Below are 24,520 nucleotides of genomic sequence, written 5' to 3'. Positions count from 1 at the left end.
GCCCCGCCGGCCGCCCCTCCGCTGACCCAGAAGGGTGACGTGGCAGGTCAGCCGGCGCCGGGTCACGTGACCGTAGAGGTCACGGTCAGTAAATCGAACAAAATCCAAATAACTTATGACCGCGGATCACAATACAAAACTAAATTACAAATCGATACCTAAAATAAACCAAAAGAAACAAGGCACCAAACCAAAAAATAAACGTATCAATAAATCGATAGCAAACGGACAACCGAAAATCACACCGCCATCTGCCAAGCGCCCAGACAACTAAAAGTTACCATCGCCAGGCGACAACGGCGCCAGCACTGCCCCCGCTCAACCGACAGGGTTGAGGACACTTAACACTCATCACTTAACACTAAGCACCGAATAAAACACTTAACTATCACCGCGCCGCGACAACACTCGGTAACTCAGGTCTGAGCCGCAGTCGGCTCCAGACGATCGCAATCTAGCTCAGGCTCCGGTCAGCAGTCGGCAGCAGGACTATCAGCTTATGCACCGGCCGCGTCAAAACCGTGCCACCAGTTCTCAGGGACACCTTTCTCACCAAACCGTCCTTGCTCGGAAACGTCTGCGTCACCTTGCCCATGCGCCAATGACCTCTCGGCACATCCTCATCTATCAGTAACACGACGTCTCCTTGCTCTACGTTCCTAGACTTAGATACCCACCTCTGGCGCCGCTGTAAGGTCGGCAAGTACTCGCGCCTCCATCCAGTGGCGTAGCCAGAGATCAGCGAAAGGGGGGGCCATGGTCCTCGAGGGGGCGACTTTTTCCCTTAAGAGGGGCGACATTGTCAGCTAGTGACAGGGGCGTCAGTCTAAAATGTAACGTCATGTTCATGCATGATTTACTAGGTGTTGCAAAATACATAAGAACCAGCTTTCGCTGATTTTCATAAAGTCCAATTAATGCAATTTGCAGCCTGGTGTTTTTTTATCAAAAACCTTGATCTAGATGAATTTTTAGCATGATATAGGAAATGAGCTCAGGCTACGGAGATTTTATTCTCAAACGCATCCATGCGAATTCGAAACGATGAAATGACTATACGTTGATCGATAGGCACAATCTTTATTCTTTGCAAAAAAAGAAAAATATACGGGCTCTTTCACTGATCCGAAGTGACCTGTGGGCTGCAGCCTGTGGTCGACCGGGGTTGCCGTGTTTAGAATCTCAGAGCGCACGTATGTAGGATTCACGCTGCGACTCATTGCCTAAATTGGAATCAAGGAAAGACTTGAACATTTAAGACCATGAGATCCACCATGAGATCTCAACTCATTGTCATACCAGGAGCGACTGCAGTCAGAGGCGACCGAACACTGACATACGTTCTGGATTTTTTCTCCACACATCACCTTTACAATTCGATGTCTAGTGCGTGCAGCCTATACTTGTGGACATGCATGACTGCCTCCAGTGACTGACTGCCACTAGCCTCCAGAGGGCAACAAGGCAACAACTCCAAAAATAGTAGTTTTTATTAAAATCGTTTTCTGCAATAACTTTTGACTCAAGACAGTGACGACATTTATTTTGCCAGCATCGTGCTCCTCTCGTCGAAACGCGTCGAATGTTGACATTGGAAGGTCATTTTGAAAATTTGACCTCAGGTCAAGGTCATGACCTTGACGGAAAGGGTCATGCTGCATATCACTCGATCCGTTTCGTCGAGCTGAACACATCTGACGTGTTTTCACCGCTCTAGCACGTCTCTATCAAAAGGTATAGCGAAAGAAATGCTGGTGACCGTTCATGACCTGAGATGACCTCAGGGGCACACAGCAGGTCACAGGTGCATTTTGTCGATTCAGTGTGTTATGTCTACCTATGAACCGAGTTTGAGAGGGTTTTGAACCACATTCGTCCAAAAGAGGCGCATTTCAATTTTCTCCAATAGAAGTCGCAAAATTGACCTGGTCATGGATATCAAAAGTCCGAGCTAAACATTTTTTACATATTGTTAGTCTTATCAATCTCTGAAAGTTTCAAAAGTGATCGTTCCGTCGGTGTAGCGTACGCTGGGGCGGCACCGCACTGCTAGGCGGCGGCGGCATCGCAAAAATAGGCGGCAATGCGCTGGGGGGCACCACTTGCGTTGAGGGGTGGCATTGTACGGTGAAGGGGCGGCGTCGCATTGAGGGGTGGTATCGCAACGAGGGGTGGCACTAACGAGGCTGCCTTATACGAAACGCTTGGCACATCCTAGCCCAGCTCGGCGCCGCCTGGCTGCTGAATCTTGAAAAGGGTCCTTGGTGTCGATGAGACAGCCCCATTGTCAAATAATTACCTACCTAGCGACAGTGGTTTCGGGGGGGGGGGGCGCTATCGAGCTTGAATGGGGCGGGCGACTGAAATCTCCATTCAGATGGGCGTCAGTGACTACTGGAGGGCGCCAACCAACTCGGATAGGGCGAATGTGATCTTCAGAAGGGCACCGGGTGATCTAGAGGGGTGTAATGCTTAGATGGGGTCACTGCTGCCTTCATTAGGGCGTCGGACGCTCTGAAGGGGCGCCATTTATCTCGGATGATTTGACTGTTATTTTCAGAGGGGCACCAGTGCTTTCAGAGGGGCGCCATTGATTTAGGATGGGGCGACTGAAGTCCCGGTTCAGGTGGGCGCCAGTGGCTCTTGAGAGGCGCCAGCGACCTTGGATTGATGGCGACTGTGATCTTTAGAAGGGCGCTGAGGGGCGCCATTGGGCATGGATGGGGCCGCTGTTGCCTTCAGCAGGACGCCGGACGCTCTAGAGGGGCGCCTTGAGCTTGGATGGGGTGACTGTAGTCTCAAGGGGCGTTGTCTCGGATGGGGCGAATATGATTTTCAGAGGGGCGCCGGGTACTCTAGAAGAGCGCCATTGGTTTCAGAGGGTTGCCATCGATCTTAAGATGGGGCAGCTGTGATCTCCGTTTAGATGGGCGCCAGTGACTTTTGAGGGGCGCCAGCGACCTCGGATGAGGACGACTGTGATCTTCAGAAACGCACCGGACGCTCTGGAGGGACGTCATTGGGCTTGAATGGGACGACTTTAGTCTCAAGCGGGACGACTTCAGTCTCAAGGGGGGCGCTAGTGGCTCTCTTGAGGGTGCTATTGATCTCGGATAGGGCGACTGTGATCTTGAAAAGAATGCGGGTGCTTTAGAGGGGCGCCAGTGGTTTCAGGGGGCGCCATCGATCTTGGATGGGCCGAATGGGGCAGCTGTGAACTTCAGAGGGGCGCAATCAACCTTCAATGGGGCGACTGTTCCGTTCAGGTGGGTGCCAGCGGCTTTCAGGGGCGCCATCGACCCTGGGGGTTCGAAATATTCTGGTTTCCGGAGGGGCGCCCAAGGGGGCGCCCTTAAACATTGGAGGGCTCAGGTCCTATTTGGGGGTGCCCTGGAGAACATTGGGGTGTCCAGGCACCCCCAGAGATATTGAGTTCGATTCCTGCCTGCACATCACTTTTTAATTCATGTTCCCTCTGTAAAACGGCATCAGCCTAGTCGGCGCTAATTGGGGCGCCACCTGGGCGGCTGGGCGGAAAGGGGGGGCCATGGCCCCCATGGCCCCCCCCTGTCTACGCCACTGCCTCCATCTGAGCCAAAACTGGTCAGCGAGGTACTGGACCCTTCTCCACTGCTTGGCGGAAAACTGCTCGTCAGCAAACCTACCTGGTATGCCTTCACCACCGCCTCGTAAGAGCAGCAGGTGATTGGGCGTGAGCGGCTCAAGGTTCCCGTTGTCATCGGAAACGTGTGTCAGCGGTCTACTGTTAAGCACTGACTCAATCTCACAGAACAGTGTGCTCAGTCCCTCGTCGTCAAGTCTCTGAGTCGGCATAGACCTCCAAACCTTCCTAAACGTTCGGATGCATCGCTCCCAGCATCCCCCAAAGTGGGAAGCAGCAGGTGGATTGAAGATCCACTCAATCCCTTTGGACAGAGCGAACTGCTGCAGCGTACTTACATCTAACCTCTCAAGCTCGGCCCGTAGCTCATTGTTGGCCCCTACCATGTTCGTGCCCAAATCGCTCCTTATCCTAAGAATCGGCCCTCTACGTGCTACAATGCGGCGAATCGCATTGATCAGTGAATCTGTCTCTAACGACTGGAGAACCTCAACATGAACTGCTCTGGTGACCAGACAGGTGCACATAAGACCATAGCGCTTGATCTCATGGCGACCCCTTTTTACCATCACTGGTCCGAACACATCTAAACCTACCGACGTGAAAGCTGGCGTGTCCGGCGTCACCCGGTCCTCTGGCAAATCTGACATCATCTGCTGCTCTGGGGCTGCGTTAACCTTCCTACAGGTCACGCAGGATCGCACTAAGCTCCTGACCAGAGGTCCCACCCCCACTATCCAAAATCTCTCTCGGATCTTACTCAGCGTGTGCTCGCGACCCTGATGCCCCACTGACACGTGAGCGTCACGCATTACCAGTCGTGTCACATGATGGTTCCTCGGTAGGAGCACAGTACACCTGGCGCTGCTCTCAACTGGGCAGCGGCTCAACCTACCCCCTACGACTAACAGTCCGTCCTTCAGCGTCACGTTCAGCCCCTTGAGGGAGCTCGACTTCACGTTTACCGTGCCTTCACGATCATAAAACTCGGGGAAGCTGGTCTCCTGAACATGCCTGAGAATGTTCAGCTCAGCAGACCTTAGATCGTCCACGCTCAGAGACGTCTCCAACCCCACTCCGCGAGCGCGCAGACCCCGATCGCGGATCACGCGCGCCCGTGAGAGCAGTCTCCCTTTGAGCACCTGAAAGAACCGTATGTACCATGCTACGGCCTTCTTGAGTCTGTACCAAGACGAGAAGTGACTGAGCAGCTTCTCAGTCGCGGACGGCTGCTCGCGACCCGACACTGCAGCCGACACCTGAGGAACCTCAGCGACCGCTGCAACAACAGTCGCAGGTGAGGGATGTCTGATCTCTGGATCATCGGAATCATCAACTGACCGCCCCGGCTCACACGGCCAGCTCTCCTCGCTCGCTGAAAGGAAGTCCGGCCCCTTCAACCACATGTCCAAGTCCTCTGGAGTGGATCCACGTGATCCGACATCTGCCGGGTTGGCAGCAGACGGGACGTATTTCCAATCCTCTACTGACGTCCTGTCTCGAATGAAAGTGACTCGGTTTGCCACGTAAGTCTTAAACCGAGCCGTCCTGTTACGAAGGTACTTCAGCACGACTGTGCTGTCAGTCCATAGGTACGAGCTGCTGAAACGAAGGCCAGACTCCTTCACAATCAGATCCCTCAGCCTTGTAGCCACCACGGCCGCGGCTAACTCTAAACGAGGGATCGTTACGAACTTCACAGGGTTCACCAAAGCCTTCCCCATAACAAAGCGCACGGTACACACGACACCACCGTCGTCTGCCGGCGTCTCCGTTCTCAGGAACGCCACTGCTGAGTGACCAGTCTCACTGGCGTCCGAGAAGACGTGAAGCTGACGAGCAGCCTCACCAGAAGCAGCCCCGAAACATCGGTCCAGGCTGACCGCATCGAGGCGGTTGGCCTGCGCCAACCACTCAGACCACTCGTCCTCCAAGGGCGCCGGAATGGCGTCGTCCCAGCCACAGAACATCAGGCACAGCTTCTGGACCAAGACCTTGCCCTTCAAGGTGACTGGCGAGACGATGCCAAGCGGATCGAACAAAGCACTCACTGTGGATAAAATGCCTCGTCTCGTCACTGGTCTGCGCCTGTCAGCGAAGCGGAACCGGAACGTGTCATCCTCCACTGACCAAAGCATGCCTAGAGCACGCTCTGGCTTCAACGACTCTACCTGGAGGTCAAGATCCTTCGCGTTGTTGCCCCTGTCCTCACGCGGAATGCTCCGAAGGAACTCTGTGCTGTTACTCGTGAACTTGCGCATGTTAAATGCGCCTGTCTGACATAACTGTCTCAAATCGCTGGCCAAACGAACAGCCTCATCCACTGATGAAGCCGATACCAGTGCATCGTCTACATAGACATTCTGATCAACAATCCTAGCAGCCTCTGGATGCTCGGCCTTACCTTCTTCAGCGCACTGCCTCAGTGCAAACCCTGCGACGCTGGGAGAAGACACCGCGCCGAAGATGTGCGATTTCATGCGGCAGACCACCACGTCACCGCCGACATCGCCGTCCCTGAACCACAGGAAACGCAGCATGTTCGCATCAGCAGCAGGAAGTCGAACCCTGTGGAACATCGACTCCACGTCACACGTGAACGCCACAGGATTCAGGCGGAATCGAAGCAGCACCCCAACAAGTGAGTTGGTGAGGTTGGGTCCCTTGATCAGCAGATCGTTCAGACACAGGCCATCAGTTTTTGCAGAACAATCAAAAACCACCCTTAGTTTCTTCTTCTCTGGATGCCGAACACCGTGGTGCGGCAAATACCAAACCCTTTCCCCAGTCTCAACCTCAGCATCAGGGACCACCTCAGCGTAGCCCTCATCAAACAGTCGCTGAACAACAGAAACATACTCATCACGAAGATCGGGGTTGCCAGACAAGCGTCGCCTGAGAGGCTCCAAGCGCCTTTTAGCTGTGAAGTAGCTATCCGGCAAGTCACTGACATCACGGAGTGGGAGACCTATCTCAAAATGGCCCATCTCATCCTTCCTCAGCTTAGATTTGACCATGCTCACCCACTCCTTGTCCTCCACGGACAAACTCTCAGTCTCATCAGCTGCGTCTTTGAAATCCTGATCGTACAGCTGAACGAACAGATCAGCCTCAGAGACCTTACCAGGAATGTCAGAACGCGAAACGCCGATCCGGTTCACAGAGTGCTGACCCACAGGATCACGAGCCGACCGATGGGAGGGTCCAATCACGTACCACCCGAGGCGGGTGCGCAGAGCGCACGGCCCGTCGCCCTCAGGCTTCCTCACCTCATCCGGCACCAACAGCTGTGGACAGTTTGCACCAATCAGTAGATCCACCTCACGCAGATCAACATCAGTCTCCGGCAGCTCCACACCACACAGGTGTGGCCAAGCACTCAACTCAACTCTGTCACACACATCCTCAGTGGACACAGGAATGCGATCAAGAGTGAACACTGGAGGGAGCGAGAACAGACCTTCACCCTTCAGGGGACCAACTTTCACATCCTCCATCACAGATGTGGAAATCTCACTCCCAGATCCACACACAGTGTCAACAGAAATGGTAGTGGACTTTGAGCACATCCCAAGCTGATCAGCCAGACTCTTACTCATGAAAGTTCCAGAGCTGCCACTATCACAAAAGGCAAGAGTTTCCACTGTCTTCCCTGAGGGTGACACAACTCTTACTGGAACCACAGGCATCAGAGTACCTGTCCTCTGACCAGAGTCAGCAGTGACTCCACCGCTGCTAACCTGAACTGAGCTGCTGGGAGCAGCACTGGGTCTCACCTGCTCAGCCTTAGGTGGCTGCTCACCCTGCCTGTGGAGGAGAGTAGCATGCAGACCACCACAGATGCTGCACCTCTTACGCTTCCTGCAGAACCTGGCAGTGTGACCTTCATGCAAGCAACCAAAACACAACCTCTGAGTCTGAATGAACTGCTTCCTCTCATCCATCGGTCTCCATTTCAGCTCCTGACAGTCATCAAGGAAGTGATTACCTCGACAGAACCTGCATCTGTTCTCACCTGATCCTGAGCTTACTGCAGTCGCACTGCACTGCGCCTGCATGCGACCAGAGACCTGTGGCTTTGACCTCTGTGCAGCCTGTTTGCTCTCCGAGGACCTACCAAAAACTGGGTTTCTCTTAACTCGCACTTCCTTGGCCAAAAAATCAACCAAGTCCCTGAACCTAACCATCCTCCCTTCACCTTCCATGATATCATCACTTAACCTCATCCACCTATCCTTCAAGTAGCCAGGCAGTTTGTCAACCACCTCTCTCAAGGTTCTCGGGTGTTCGAGCTCACCTGCAACGTCCAAGTCAGTCATTGCGTGTTTGATTTCAGTCAGGTACAGGGTCAACCTATCTAACTCCTCTACGTCACCTGGAGGGATCCTGCCCCAGTCGTTCAGTCTTTGCACGTATGCATCGACCACCCTGTGTGAGCTGCCATACCTCTGATCTAACAGCTTTCGGGCCTCTGCATAACCACCCTCACTCAGATACATACAGCTCCTAACAATCTGTTTCGGTTTTCCCACAGTCAGCTGCTCAAGGTAGTGCAAGAGCTCGTCATCGTCAGTCGTGCGTGACACAATTCTAGCCTCAAATGACCTGATGAACAGTTTGTACTTCATGACGTTACCATCAAATTTCTCAATCTCAGTAGGTGGCAACAACATCCTCTGCATCTGTGAGTTCAGCACGGATGTCTCATCAGAACGGGGAGATCTCACCTGGTTGTCTGTCTGGATCCTCAATGAGTCAATCACTTCCTCACTTACCTCTCCACTGGGCAACTCAGCCAGCTTTAACTCTATATCTAACTGCTGACGTCTCATCTTAATCCTAAGTTCCTGTTCCTCAAGCTGTTCCATCTCCTTCAAATTCCTCAACTTTGCAATGAGCAACTGAGACGCTTCCGAGCCAGAACCTGACAGATTTTGAGGCAAAGTATTGCTATCCAACTGACCTGCTGCCATCCTGACCTGTTCCTGATTTACATCTCCTTTTAACTGAGACATGTTCCTGTCTACACTATCATGCTCATCATCAACAGGCTTGACAACATTCCACAGCCTATCAACAAGCTCCGCCTTTTTACCCAAAGTCGAAGGCCCCCTAGAACTGAGCTCCTCCACTAACTCTGAGGATTTGAGCTTGGAGAGCTCCTCCCTTGATGCCATTTAGCTACCTTACCCTAATAATGCATCACACAACAACAACAACACACACTAAACACACAATGCGTGACACAGTAACACCTTAAAGCTAACCCCAACAGCCCCACTGATGTTCCCCTGAAGAGCACTCAAATTCCTTACTTGAGCCAAAGTTCACTGATACCACTGAGCCAGACTGAGTCCAATCCTGGCACACAGCCAACCCAGGAGCGAATTGGCGCGAGTCCAAGTCCAAAGTTCAAGGCCAAACTGCCCCCGGTTCAAGGCCAAACTACCCGCGAGCAGTAGGTACTCACAGGTCCAAACTCACAGAGGTGAGTCAAACCAAACCAAACCCACGGTCATACCAAACCAAACCCAGATCACTTACCGACTCTGCGCACGTTAGCTCACGCAGAAACTCAGCACGTTGAAACACGCGCAGATGCCCGGCAGTCGGCACGTGTCGAGCTCTGCTGCAGGCCGAAACACTGTAGCCGCTGCAGACCGTAGAAGCTGGTAGAAGCTGCGCGCGTCCGTAGGACAGCGCCGATAGCGCAGCCAGCGCGCGCAGAAACTGCGCGCGTCCGAAGATCCAGCCGGCGCGCAGAAACTGCGCGCTCCCGAAGATCCAGTCAGCGAGCGCAGATGGCTCGCGCAGAAACTGGCGCGTGTAGAAACTGTAGCCGCCGACGACCTCAGGGCCCCGGATCTCGCGCCGACCGGTAGTGAAACGCGCTCTCCGCCTGTGCTGACCATATATTGCTCGTAGAGCAGCAAACAGAACGGAACAAAGCGTAGCGGTTTCTGAAATCGAAACAAAGAAACTTAACATATGACCAAAAGAACACCAACCAAACGAATACGCAGACACAACAAAGCAAAGCAAACAAAATCGGCAAACAATCTCACCAACATGAACTAATTTCCGAGGCCAAAATCGCTCACTCACCTACACGGTGCGCCCTTGTACTCCAAACGTCGAACGGCCGAACCAAGCCAAACACGACCAAACCAAACCGATGCGCGGCACGCTAACGCCGCCGCGACAGGCCAACCAAGAATGGGCGCTGCCCCGCCGGCCGCCCCTCCGCTGACCCAGAAGGGTGACGTGGCAGGTCAGCCGGCGCCGGGTCACGTGACCGTAGAGGTCACGGTCAGTAAATCGAACAAAATCCAAATAACTTATGACCGCGGATCACAATACAAAACTAAATTACAAATCGATACCTAAAATAAACCAAAAGAAACAAGGCACCAAACCAAAAAATAAACGTATCAATAAATCGATAGCAAACGGACAACCGAAAATCACACCGCCATCTGCCAAGCGCCCAGACAACTAAAAGTTACCATCGCCAGGCGACAACGGCGCCAACATTTGGCATTAAATGAGAAATACGGAAAAACCACAATTTAACCCGCGCCCTGCTGGGGGGGGTGTTTGAACACCCCCCCTAAGGTTTTTCGCGAATATCTCAAAAACGGCGGCGCGGAGCGCCGCCGTTTTTGGTATACCTTATCATATCTCAATTCTACACATGTTGTAAAAATTTCAGACCAAGGTCATTCAAGGTCAGGTCACCAAGTCACTTGAAGTGACCTCACCTCATAAAAAGTTTCAATGTCTGTCATAGCTACACCGAGTGACCGATTGCTTTGAAACTTTCAGCGATTGCTAAGAGCAATAGCATGTACAAAATGTATATCTCAGAATTTTGATATCGATGACCTAAGGTCAGGTCAATTTTGCGACCTCCCCATTATAAGTCAATGGGAGAAAATTCAAATGCGCCTCTTTTGGACGAAAGACATTATAAACACTCCCAAACACTGAATTACAAGTGGTTTAGACACACTGAACATGAAAATGGTGTCCGTGACCCCTGTTTATGCCCTGAGGTCATCTTAGGTCACGAATAGTATCTAACAGTTTTTCGCAAATAACTTTTGATAGAGGCATGCTAGAGCGATGAAAACGCCTTAGATGTGTTCAGCTCGACGATACGGATCGACTGATATGCAACATGACCCTTTCCGGTCAGGTCATGACCTTGACCTGAGGTCAAATTTTCAAGTTGACCTTTCAAGGTCAAGTTATAGTTCATTCGATGCGTCTTGACGAGAGGAACACGATGCCGGTAAAAGTAAGCTCGTACAAGACTTGAGTCAAAAGTTATTGCAGAAAAACTTTCCGAAAAAATCGGCTATTTTTGCAGTTTTTGCCCCCTGCAGGCAAAACCGTTGACGTTAGGTCAAATCTGAGAAAATTGCTCAGAAAGGGCGTTAATAGGGCTATCGAATGCGCTTTTCCGCGCCGCTGTAGCTCTATTGGTTCCCGAGTTATACGTTGGCTTCTTGGAAATTGTCGACATTCGACCTTGAAATCGGCGAAATTTTGCCTTCAATGGTGTTGCAGACGTTCTTCAACTTGACTCAGTGGACTGTATAACTGTGTGTGTGTTGACGTCTCGCATCATTTGGTGTGGCGACCGGGGCCTGACAGGATATAGGTTGATATGGTAATGAGGCGAAATTGGAAATTTATAATATAAGAAGTGGATGCTATATGAATGGATATAATTTTGGATCAAGGTTTAAGAGCACTCTTTTCAGAGCGACAAAGGAACCCTCTTTACAGAGAGCATGTTAAGACCTAAAAGGGTATGCAGAGCCCTCTTTTCAGAGAGACAAAGGAACCCTCTTTACAGAGAGCATGTTAAGACCTAAAAGGGTATGCAGAGCCCTCTTTTCAGAGAGACAAAGGAACCCTCTTTACAGAGAGCATGTTAAGACCTAAATATAGAGCCCTCTTTACAGAGAGACAAAGGAACCCTCTTTTCAGAGAGCAAGAGGTATTAGGAAAATAAGGAATCAGATAGGAATGATAAGTAGACCCGGTCACCGTGAAATAGAAGACTGTGCGAACTGACTGTGTGCCACTCTCCCCGTGCTCTTATCCGCCGCTGCACTCCACTCTTCACCATTCACAAACACAAGATTCTTCCGAACTGGTGAGTATTGCAGATGGCGAATAGGCGATGACAACACAGAGTATCACTGACAAGAAGAGTTGGCCAGAGAGAGCGAGGCAGTGCTCTCTCGGCGCCGAAAAGTAAAGAAGTGAGAGCGAGGGTTGCTCCCGCCCCGTTTATGTACTGGGTCGGGAGGACACAGATGGCGACGGAGGTGATGAAATAACAAAGAAGCTACACACTACACAGCGTCCTGGTAACCCTACCACGCTGTCGGCACATGTCGGCATAACGGCTCCGGTCCGCCGGGGACACAGTTCCACGTGCGACGCCACGCCAGCCCACCCCCTCCCCCCGGGTCAGTCCCTCCGGTAACAGCGCATCCTTTCATACAAATGCAGCTGTAAGACACGGTCGCAGGGAGAGAGGAGCGTCCCGTCACCCGATCACTGCCATAAAGTCTCTCGCGGACGGCCCATCTGCCGGCGGCGTGGCAGGGGGATGGGGGCGGCGGCGGCGTGGAGCGGCGCCGGCCGGGATCACGAGTCGGCCCGGCCCGTCAGCTACGATCAGAGCCGAAATGAGCCGCAACACCAACTACCTAGTGCAGTTTGTCGGCAACATCACTCCCCCCTGTGTTTAGATATGCATTCTAAACACACACACTAAGGAGACGACAAACGTTCCGGCACATCCACTAACTGCAGCTCATCACACCGCCGTCGCTGCTACGACAGCGGCAGTAGTCCGCTCCTTGAAGACGTTCCGGCTGGTCGCCGCCCTTCACTACGCTGGCCAGGATGTTTGACTTCATCTCCTCCATGTCGTCCGTCAGCGGTGGCGCTTGCGCCGACCACTTCTTTCTTCGTCGTCGCTCAGGAACGCTGGGCCGCTCAGCCACCGGCTCTCGGACGTGATTTCGGATGCAGCCAGTCCCCTCGAGCAGTCATCGGCCGGGTTCATCTTTTCTGGGACGTGCCGCCTGGTGCCGCTGAAGGTTCTCTTTCCAGACGACTCCTGAGGTTTCCTCCGCTGCAGCCGTCGGCGCACCCAGGCGGAGGCCAGATCGCTGGTCGAAGTGCCTTCCAGAACTCCGTGCCGGCTGCTCCTCCATTTAGTCAGTTTGAACCCCCCATCAGAGAGGGCTCGGATGGCTCCTTGCTTCAGTTGCTTGGCGGTATCCACATCCGCGTCATACAGCAAGAAGTCATCCATGTCGAAGCTTCGCTGGATCTGCTCGGGTTCTCTGGGAGGCGCTGTCCATCCTTCATTCCAGTGCTCTTGGGGCGTTTCTTTGAGGACATAGTTGGCGATGCCTGGTGACGATCGAGCCCCCAGCAAACCGGTTTTATATCGTCCTTGACTTCTGATTGTGCTCTCCTCCAACGGTTTGACCACTCTTTCTCCCTCCTTTGACCTGGGTTTAGTCTGGCAGCGCTCAGTCCCGAAAGGCTCGGTAGACCGCCCTTCATTGACAGCAGCAGACCGCTCGTCCTCCTGTTCCGTCAGCAGCAGCTTCGTGGACATGACTTGGCGCAGGCTACTGTGAACGATGGCCGAGACCGATCCTGTCAGTGCCCATCCGAGGTCGGTCTTCACCGCTACTGGTTGATTCGGGCGTCCGACACGCGTCTCTCTTTGCAGGACCGCTTCTAAGACGTTCGCTCCGATAAGTAGTTCCACTTGCCCACCGTCGTACTGTGGGAACTCAAGTCCGTGAAGGTGTTCACATCCCTTGAGCTGGCTTCCTTTCACCACAGGGGCAGTCACGTTGAGAGCTGGAACGGACCACACTTCCGGGATTTGGATTTCGCTCTTCCTTCCATCAGGGTCCAGTGCGCTTATGGTCAGTGAGACGCGCTGCGAGGGCTTCTGGACGCCACTTCCTTCCACATTCTGAATTCGGAGTTGGCGACGGTGTCCGGTGATCCCAAGTTCGCGCAGAACGTCTTCACGGCAGAGGGATGTTTGCGCCCCGGTATCGAGCAGCGCAAGAACCTCTTTCGAGCCTCTGGTGCCATGGACTTGGACCCGAACTACCTGAAGCAGGGTGTCCGTCTCCTCGTTCAGTGAAGCCGCCACGATCGGCGCGCTGTTACTGCCTTCTTCCTTGCGAGGTTTGTCGGGTACCGCTTGTCCTTTGTTGCCATGAAGCAGGGGATGATGCTTGAACTTGCAGCCTTCGATACCGCACCTTCTGGTGACCCTGCACCTTCGGCTCCAGTGCCCTTTGCCGAGACACGAGAAGCACAGTGTCTCAGCGCTCACGATATTCATTCTAGCTTCGGTAGTTTTGGCCTTGAACGTCGGGCAGTCTGGGAGCTTGTGCGTGTCCTCACACAGCACACATGCCCGTCGGGATTCTGGATCTGCCGAAGAAGTGACGCCTGTCGCGAATGCCGACTTTCTTGTCGTCCCACCGTCCCTGGACTTGGCTGCTTCTGTCCTGTTGTTCGTCACAAACTGGCTGCCAGAGTGGCTAAGGACATCGACTTCTATCTTCAACCATGAGCTAAACGCCTCTAGGGTGGGTCGCACTGGTCGGAGCCTATGCACTTCTCGGCCCCACTCTCGACCAAGCTCGACTGGTAGCTTCTCCACCACTCTTCTCAAGTTTTCGCTGCTCGCTAGGTCGCTTGAGTAGCCCAGATTACGAAGAACTGTCACCGTGTTGTGGACGACTGAGTAGAATTGCTCCATGGCTGGGAGATCCATGAGAGATGGCGGGGTGCAGGTGAAGACCTTCCGCAGGTGAGCCTGTATGATGTCTTCGTCTCTGCCGAAGCGTTCCTGCAAGGTATTGAGAGCCTCCTGGTAGAGTTCCCCGTCGAAGAGCATGCCGTTGATTGCTTGTGCAGCTGGTCCTTCTACCGCGTTCTGAAGGTGTGCCATGCGCTCGGAGTCTGACAACGACGGCTGATTGTGCACCAAAGCTTTAAACAGCCCAATCCAGCGTGGCCACTCTTGAGCGCTTCCTCGGAATGTCGGCAGGGTAAGACGTGGGATGCTCTTTACAAACGCCGATTGTTGATGGAACAAAGGCTGTTGCTCAGAGCGAACATCTGTCACCCAGTTAGCGGGATCCTGTTCGTTCTTGCTGCTCGGCAGCTTGGCGTTGTTTGCGGCTGTCTGCTGCTCAGGTTGCAGTGTTCGGCGCTGTTCTTGTGGCGGTGGTCTACGCTGAGGCAGGTCGACCGTTACTGAACCCTCCGCCACATTGCACTCCCTGGGGACCAGAGCGACGTTCTCGCCATCGAAATCGTGCCGTCTCTCCCACTCAAGGTCGCTCTCAGCTGCCTTGCAGAGACGTGCCTTCACAAGCGCTCGTTCAACCTCTTCCTCCATAGCTTTCTCCTCCAGCATGTCCTCTTGCTCCTTCAGCATGTCCTCTTGCTTCCTCAGCATGTCCTCTTGCTCCCTCTTCTGCCGCTCCAGCATGTCCTCTTGCTCTCTCTTCTGTCTTTCTCGTTCCTTTCTTGCCCTGAGATGCTTCAGCTCGAGGGCCTTCATTTCTGCAGTTATTTCAGCCTCCCTTGCCACTGTTGAGGCCTTTGAGCACTTTGAAGCGCGGGATCCACGGACCTTACTTCCGTCTCGCCGTGAAGCGAGCGACATCGGCTTCCCTTCTGTCTCGGACGCTGAGCAGCCTGCGGACTTCAACTTGATGGCCTCTTCGATAGCCTTGATTGTTGAGGCGTGCCGTGCCGTCAGCCGGGTGGCATACTCTTCCGCCTCCTCTATCTCTTCAACTTCCTGCACCTTTTCCACATAATCATCATTTATCTCCAGGACGCCGTCCAGCGCCGTGTTCAGGGCCTCAAGCCGCTTCCTTAGTTCCTCTTCGTTCGCACGGCAAGTGATTTGTGTCTCAGCCGCGTTACAGGCACGGGTGAACTGGGCGGCCTTGCGGCCACGATGCAGCTTTAGGGCCTTCAGGTCTCCTGTGGCTCTTCCTTCCTTCATTCTGCCATCGACCCTGCTCTGCGGCACCGCCTTCCCGTTGCTTTCCTCTGTAGAATCTTGAGGCTTCAGGGCTCCCAACTCTCCAGCAGCACGTCCGTACTCTGCTCCAGCATCGTCGTCCCTCCGTGACATCATCTCTCTGTCGTCTCCCTCCTTTGAATCTTCCATCAGCCTTCACTTGAAGATCCCAGGGGGGCGAGTTGATACCACTTGACGAACACTGGCGAGGGTTGCTACTGCGGGCTGTGCCTCTGGACCTCTTCCTCTGACTTCTCACCTCTGGTCGGGATCATCCGGCCCGGAGGACCAGAAAATGTTGCAGACGTTCTTCAACTTGACTCAGTGGACTGTATAACTGTGTGTGTGTTGACGTCTCGCATCATTTGGTGTGGCGACCGGGGCCTGACAGGATATAGGTTGATATGGTAATGAGGCGAAATTGGGAATTTATAATATAAGAAGTGGATGCTATATGAATGGATATAATTTTGGATCAAGGTTTAAGAGCACTCTTTTCAGAGCGACAAAGGAACCCTCTTTACAGAGAGCATGTTAAGACCTAAAAGGGTATGCAGAGCCCTCTTTTCAGAGAGACAAAGGAACCCTCTTTACAGAGAGCATGTTAAGACCTAAAAGGGTATGCAGAGCCCTCTTTTCAGAGAGACAAAGGAACCCTCTTTACAGAGAGCATGTTAAGACCTAAATATAGAGCCCTCTTTACAGAGAGACAAAGGAACCCTCTTTTCAGAGAGCAAGAGGTATTAGGAAAATAAGGAATCAGATAGGAATGATAAGTAGACCCGGTCACCGTGAAATAGAAGACTGTGCGAACTGACTGTGTGCCACTCTCCCCGTGCTCTTATCCGCCGCTGCACTCCACTCTTCACCATTCACAAACACAAGATTCTTCCGAACTGGTGAGTATTGCAGATGGCGAATAGGCGATGACAACACAGAGTATCACTGACAAGAAGAGTTGGCCAGAGAGAGCGAGGCAGTGCTCTCTCGGCGCCGAAAAGTAAAGAAGTGAGAGCGAGGGTTGCTCCCGCCCCGTTTATGTACTGGGTCGGGAGGACACAGATGGCGACGGAGGTGATGAAATAACAAAGAAGCTACACACTACACAGCGTCCTGGTAACCCTACCACGCTGTCGGCACATGTCGGCATAACGGCTCCGGTCCGCCGGGGACACAGTTCCACGTGCGACGCCACGCCAGCCCACCCCCTCCCCCCGGGTCAGTCCCTCCGGTAACAGCGCATCCTTTCATACAAATGCAGCTGTAAGACACGGTCGCAGGGAGAGAGGAGCGTCCCGTCACCCGATCACTGCCATAAAGTCTCTCGCGGACGGCCCATCTGCCGGCGGCGTGGCAGGGGGATGGGGGCGGCGGCGGCGTGGAGCGGCGCCGGCCGGGATCACGAGTCGGCCCGGCCCGTCAGCTACGATCAGAGCCGAAATGAGCCGCAACACCAACTACCTAGTGCAGTTTGTCGGCAACAAATGGCCTCTGGTGACCTGACCTTTGACCTGACCAAAAAATTGACCGAAGTGATTTCCTCATTATTTTTGACGCGCTTTCGAACGCCGCCTTCCGCGTGTCGCTACGTGGCCCAGGAGCCGAGTTAGAAGGGGGGGTGTTCAAACACCCCCCCCCCCAGTAGGGCGTGGAAATCCAGGACCCCCAGCCGGGCGCGGGTTAAAGGGACCCTCCCACCTTAACATTAGATTTGAGTTGAGATAGCCAAAATGGGGTCCCTGGCTCACAATTACCGGTTTCGGCACTCACAACATCGAGAAATGCCTTAAGTCGGAAAAATTGACAATTTTTTTTTTGCGTCCGGTACTATTTTTGAAAAGCGCCCGAACCACTATTTTGCTAATTCTTGTCACCTCAATGGGAATATGCAGCAATATTAGCTTCTATAGGGAGCAAATGGACCTCCCAAATCCAAAAATACAATCAGATTTCAAAAATTTAAATTTTGATTTTTCGAATTTCTTTTTTTTTCTAACTACACCGCCACCCATTAATAGGTGACCAGGAGTGCCCCCTCCCTCAGCCCAGCGACTCACGGAACCTTACTTTACCACCAGAGAAAACATAAAATGGCAAAGTCGCGGCACTCCCTGCTAAGAAACGGAAAACAACTCAGAATAAGCAGCCAGTCGGTAAGAGGAAGTCTGGTTAGTTAGAGGAAAAAAAAACAAGGCAAAAGATGTCCCCGCTGAAAGCAGCGGGAGACTAAATCACTACTTCCAATACCATGTTTTATGTTGTAAAAGAACACTCATTCAGGGTTAGTAAAGGGACACATACATACATACAAAGCACAGGTTCTGGTCAGTATTCTGCAAAAGGTCATGTGTGACCGGATGAGCCCTTCCAGCTAAGCAGAGCTTGTTGCTGGTCGGGCTCACCGGTCACAACGCCGTAAGGGTGGGTTCGGTGTAAGCCACAGTCACTATGGCTGACAGGCTACGCTATACGAGTAGAAGGTGTTTGGAGAAGTTGAATAAAAAACTACAACGTGATACAACGCATGCATATTATTCTATTTGAAAGTATACCTTATTTATTTGCATATTTTACTATTGATTATTGATCTTATGTAAACAGAAGCTACACAGGGTGTTCTAGGAAATACTCCTTACTTATTTTCTTTACTTGCAATTTAGACATGTTGATAATGCATTGAGCGTTGAATTGAGTTGCCATAATTTTATTCCAGATGCGAGGCCCAAGCCATGTTACATTGCGAGTGCAGTATAATCTTTTTATAAATGCTTCAATGAACTGTTGACGATTTCTGGTCCTTGAATCGCTAGGGTCACTAAGGGTAAATAATCCACCAACAGATGATGGGAGAGAAAAAGAAAGTTTTCTGTGCATTAAGATAATAGCCTGCTGTTTTGCTATATTATGAACTTTGAGAAGCTTAAGGCTTTTGAAAATTTCCTCTGTGTGTGCTAAACGATGCTGATGAGTAATAATACGAATGGCTCGCTTCTGAAGCAACTCAATTTTGTTTAAGTAAGAAGGAAATGTGAATCCCCACACCACACAACAATAATTGATATATGGTAAGACCAGTGAATTGTACAAAAGAGTTAGCAAATGAGTATCAAGGAAAAATTTTGCTCTGCTCATTACCCCAATGTTACGACTGATAACTGTTGTTAAGTGGTCAATATGGAGATTCCATTTAAGGTTCGGATCTATTATCATTCCTAGGTACTTGACTGATTGAACAGCCTCAATAGGATCACCATTTAATGTTACATTAAGTTCTGCTGGATTGAGTGTATTATTGTAGATTTGATACACTGTTTTCTTTGTGTTGAGGCTAAGTTTATTTGCTTGCAACCACGTGCATATAATGGGCAATTCAACGTCAATCATATTTTGAAGCTGGAACGCTGTTCCACTTTCAAAAATGAAGACCGTATCATCTGCATACAGTAAACATTGTGCTGTTTTACAAATATTTGGAAGATCATTTACATAAAGTAAGAAAAGCAAAGGACCAAGAATGGAGCCCTGGGGTACACCAATGTTAACATTTTCAATTGAAGATCTTGCACTGTTATATTCTACACACTGTTTTCTATTAGTAAGGTAAGATTCGATCAGGCTAAGTGCTTGCTCAGCAATGCCATATTTGCTACATTTTCTTAGTAGTATGTCATGATCTACAGTATCAAATGCTTTTTTTAAATCGATGTACAGAGCTATGGCAATGTTGCCTTTTTCAAATACTTTCATTATTGTATCCTGCAGGAGAAGTATGGGCATATATGTTGAAAGTGACTTTTGAAAGCCAAATTGGCTAGCAGACAATATATTATGTTGCAGGAGATATTCCATGAGTCTTTTGTGAATTATCTTTTCAACAAGTTTTGAGATATAAGGCAAAATACTTATTGGTCTATAGTTACACATACTGCTTTTGTTGCCAGCTTTGTAAATAGGTTTGACAACTGCAATTTTCATGTTTTCTGGGAAGATACCTTTTTCCAGGCAGAGATTAACCAAGTGCACAAGTTCAGGTATTATTGTAGAGTAGGTAGACTTGAATATCTTTGCATTTATACCATCTATACCTGAGCCAACATTTTTCATGGCTTTGATGATCGAGTTTAGCTCAGCTGAATTAGTAGGCTCAAATTTGGATATATGCTCAGCATGATCACTTATTATATAACTTAAAGGGTCAGTGTTGCTTGGAGGAATTTCATTTTTCAGTTTTTCACATATTGAAATGAAGTATTTGTTAAATGAAGCAGCTATGTCATTTTCATCATCCAGTTGTGTACCATTTTCATTGACAAAGCTACTGGGCAAGGACTGCCTACTGCATCCTCCCATGGCACATTTTTTCAAAAGCTCCCACATTTTCTTGGAGTTAGATTTATTTTCTTGAAATTGATTTTGGAAATAATTTTTCTTTGCTACTTTTATGATAATGTTAAGGCAGTTCCTATGCCTATTGTAGGCAAGCTTATTCTCTGTGGTTGGGTTTTTATTTTTTTCTTTGTACAAAAACACTCTCCTATTGATAGAAGTTAGTATTGCTGGAGTTATCCAGGGTTTTATAGCTTTACTTTTCCTTGTGCATTTTATTTCAGTGCTAAACATCTTTATTCCTGAGGAGTATGCATCTATGAGAATGTTTGAGGCAATGTTTGGATCTGTAGTTTGTGAGAAATTTTGCAGATGCTCAGTAATATAGTCTTTGAGATTGTCCATTCTGTTTTCATTGAAGATGACCTTATAAGTGTCATGTCTTTTGGCATCTTTGTGAGGGTAAGAGCAGGTAAAGATAGGAAAGTGATCAGAGAGATCTTCATATATAATCCCAGAGCAGGAGACCAGTTCAATATTGTTGCAAAAAATATTATCAAGCAGAGAACCCCTTTCATCAGAGATTCTTGTTGTTTTAAAGATAGTTGGCCAGAAGCCATGAAAAGCAAGTGTATTGAAGAATTCTAATGTTTTGTTATTATTTGCAATATTGAAGAGGTCATGGTTAAAGTCACCTGCCAGGAACTAGGAAGGTTGTCTTATTCTCATGATTTATATTCTCAAGCAACGATTCAAGTTCACAACAAAAAATGTCACTGTCCAAGTCTGGAGGTTTGTATATAGCTCCAACAATGCATGTTGGATAACTATCGACTTGGCATTCTATGATAACTGATTGAGTACATTGTAGGGTTTTAATTTTAGATCTGAGTGAATGTTTAACTGATTCAGTATTTACATAAATTGCCACCCCACCTCCTATTTTGCCATTCCTATTCTCAAAATAACCTGTATATCCAGGAAGTTGTCTATTAGAAATTTGGTCGTCCGATAACCATGTTTCAGTGATGCAAATGATATGCCAAACACAATGACTTCTGGTCAAAAACAACTGAAGTTCTTCAAATTTATCATTTGAGCAAATAGACCTGGCATTTATATGAATGATATTCAAAAAATAGTGTGATGATTTATTTGTATCAAACATTGACGGAAGGGAGAAATAGCCACAAGAGGATTGTAGGGTTTTAAAGCTGTTGTCATCAACCTGCAGTTCAGGTGAGGTGATATTGGCAAAGGGATTAAATTGTTGGCTATTTAGAGGTTCTGGGATATCAGAACACTCTAAGAGGTTCATGACAAATGACTAGGTATACTGTAAGTTAGGTACTATACCTTGTTTTACGGATTTTCTGACAGGACAGACCAAGAGACCAAAAAAAGCAGGCACTCTCGGTACTCGGGGAAGCCCAGTTCAAGCGTTTTGTCAGAGGGGCCAGATAAAAGAAGAACTTTAGTAGTGGGATTTATTTTTACACTAATTTCAAGCTAATTTTTACTATAAACCGCAATACTTTGTAATGCTTGAAATGTTGAAACTACAAATGGAAACAAAATGGCTCAAACTCGAGCAGTGAGCTCTAACTTATTTTTATAAATTAGTCTTCTAAACACATAGGTATGTCACGTGACATTTGCAACAGAGGCACAATTAATCCAACCTTGATACTGCTATTTGTGAATGGACGCCATTTAATTGCGTCCCAGAAAAGCTATTTCTGGCACCTAAAAGCTGACTCGCCCCAAAATTGGTCCTCAGCACCTATTTGGTGGATACCAGCACCAATCATGGAAAATGACCTTAATTAGCTGTTTCTGGCACCTATTCATCGGTACGCCTTACTCTTTTTTCTGAATCTGGCACCTAAATCCTGAGCGTAGCACCAATCTAGTAGAAAAATGAACTACTGGCTGGTAGAATCATGTTGTTCTGGTATAATGACCCCTGGAGTCTAGCCTAAAGGTTGCCAGTGCAGCTACACTCCAAGACAGCCCCGTAGTGATCTCAGCATTGTATATGACATTTAAGTAAGCAAATAATATTGATTTGTTTGAAAAAAAACAATGTCATTTAAATATTTTAAATTATTTATTTGCAATGCTTAAAGGGAAACATTTTTGTGAGTAATTGTCTCGACTTTGACCATTACAACGGGTATTGTATTTTTTGACGTCATCAAATAGCTCTAAAAAAGAAATGTAATGTTTTCATTCCGTTCAAGGCCGCTGAAGAAACGCGGGATCTTGCGTGGGACATTGTCCGTTGTTTACCGCGCAGAGGAGTTGTGCCGTGGTTGTGCCTTTTTCATCCGTTTCTTACTTATGTGTGCATGAAGCTTTGATTTTGTTTTTGGTTATTGTGTGGCCGGTCAGTCAAACGCCCCTGTAGAAACCGGATGCTGCGTTTGATCGAGATGGAGTCAGACGATGATTGCAGAAAGCTAATAATATTGAAAAGAGGGCCGGTTGCGTGGCATGTCTGTTCAGAGTTGACATTTTGCTTTACTCCAGTTTATGACCTGAGAGCCTGGCTGGAAGTGACGGATCCAAACTTTTCACGTTAAAATGGCTGAGGGTGCAATAATCTCTACATAGCGGGCTGGTATAGGAGCGTCTTGCTATGCTGCACCATAGCTGGCTAGTGATTCTCTTTTGGCTAGAAATGGCATTAATCATTATCTCCACTGGCGAAAATGGCACTTGACATCACCGAATGCAACGTTTATGTTTGTTAGGATACATAAAATCAGGAAGATTATGCGAATTAGGTAGGCAAATGTGGAATAAAATAGGTGCTGGATGTTTTGGTTTTGGTGCTGAATCAGCAAACAGCAAATATGGAGTTCAACTAGACGATCTGGCAACTTTAGGCTGTGTGGAAGCAATTAGGTGCCAGATTCAGATATTAGGGTCGAATAAGCATTTTGGGGCTGATCAGCAATTAGGTGCCAGAAACAGCTTTTTAGGGACCAGAAACAAATATTCCCCTTTGTGAATCACGTGGCGTGTGTACTATGATCTGTTGGTAAACAAAGGCAATGCATATATATGGCCTTGCAATGCATATTGATATAGGTACTGGAGCACAGATATTAGATATGTAGGTAGCTATGATGTTTGTTTATGTTTATGTAAGTCTGGAAGAGTATGCAGCAAGACCTCATTCAACAACAGAGTCAGGGTTATGTATACCAGATCAAGATTATATGAAGTAAGTATAAAGGAACAGGTAATGTTGAGTGTTATGAACTTAAATGGAGATTGGATTACTTTTTTATCTGAGCAATGCTGCACCAAAAGTGCATCCCGTGGCACAGCATACTTTCAACCTTGCCATATGCTACTTCAAGTTATAGTAGTAATGTATTTTGTATTATTGTATTATATTGTAGTATTATTGTAGTATGTATTATGTTATGTATGCTGATCAGTGCAAAGTGCAGGCACATGTAGCACATATTGCTATAAGCCATCAGGCAGCATATTGGTCAACAACAACAATCCATGTGATTGTGTGACCATTCATGTGGCCAAGCGCCACTAGGGGCATGCAAATATTGAATTTCAAAATTGCAGCATTTTGATTCAGAGGGGCTAATGCATAGGAATACCCCTCTGAATGTGTGACGTCAACGCCGATATCTAACGATTTTTAAATGCTTGACTAAAACGTTTTGTAGCACGCGGTGGTATATGCTGCTTTGCGTGCAATAAGTGCCGCACTTTCAGCTGCCAAACTATTGCTTCCAAATAAAGTCGCTAGGAACATCGGAGATCCCAAAAAGTAAACAAAAGTAAAAGTCTAATATCTTGAAAACCGTTGAATATTTTTCGGTGAAATTTGGTAGATATTCGTTTTCGCTCTTTCTGAAGCGAGCGACATCACTTTCATGCCAATTCATCAACTTTTTTGAAGGTGGGAGGGTCCCTTTAAGCTATACGAAAAGCACCCCTACCTGCAGCGTAACATGGTTGAAGTTTTAAAAACTTTGCAACTGAATGTATCGTAACTATCGTTTTACTTATGGAATAAGCACATTTTTCATGAAGACATCATCTATTGTTAACGGTAGTGACGATTGTGTAACCCAATGTCTCAGAATCCCGATGATACCCACTTCGTCAAACCTCAACGTTTACCAAATACCTACAGCTGATGATTGCGATGCCAAGGCCCTAAAAACAGGTGATATGATGCATCCGAAGACTTACCGCCATATGCCTAAGGCGTATCAAACGTTCGACCTAAGAAACACCGGTAAATCAGCCATGGGTTCATGGTACTTTTAGCAGCAAGCAATGTTTAAACATTGTAACTTAATATGACCATCCAGTTTGTGACGATATTAGTTACCTTTATGAATATGTGCGTTTCATCAGTCACTGACGTGGTCGGCAATCGGCCCATGTCTACTCTGGTTGACCAGAAGGCACCATTGAAA

General features: G+C 49.0%; 1 protein-coding gene across 1 annotated transcript; it reads right to left on the bottom strand.

Annotated features, from left to right (window-relative positions):
- Positions 1–12: 12 nt before the first annotated feature.
- On the bottom strand, positions 13–7,278 carry LOC122387901. The gene is made up of 2 exons (XM_043378550.1): positions 3,584–7,278; positions 13–713 (listed from the first exon to the last, which is right to left on the bottom strand). The coding sequence occupies exons 1-2, from the start codon at positions 7,219–7,221 to the stop codon at positions 455–457; spliced, it is 3,897 nt and encodes a 1,298-aa protein (XP_043234485.1). The 5' UTR covers positions 7,222–7,278; the 3' UTR covers positions 13–454.
- Between the last annotated feature and the right edge of the window lie 17,242 nt (positions 7,279–24,520).

This window comes from Amphibalanus amphitrite, unplaced genomic scaffold (genome assembly GCF_019059575.1).
Source record: "Amphibalanus amphitrite isolate SeventyFive unplaced genomic scaffold, NRLGWU_Aamphi_draft 000302F_arrow, whole genome shotgun sequence".
In the NCBI taxonomy this organism is placed as follows: domain Eukaryota; kingdom Metazoa; phylum Arthropoda; class Thecostraca; order Balanomorpha; family Balanidae; genus Amphibalanus; species Amphibalanus amphitrite.
The sequence above is the reverse complement of the archived record's forward strand: the minus strand, read 5'-3'. Positions and strand labels throughout refer to the sequence as shown.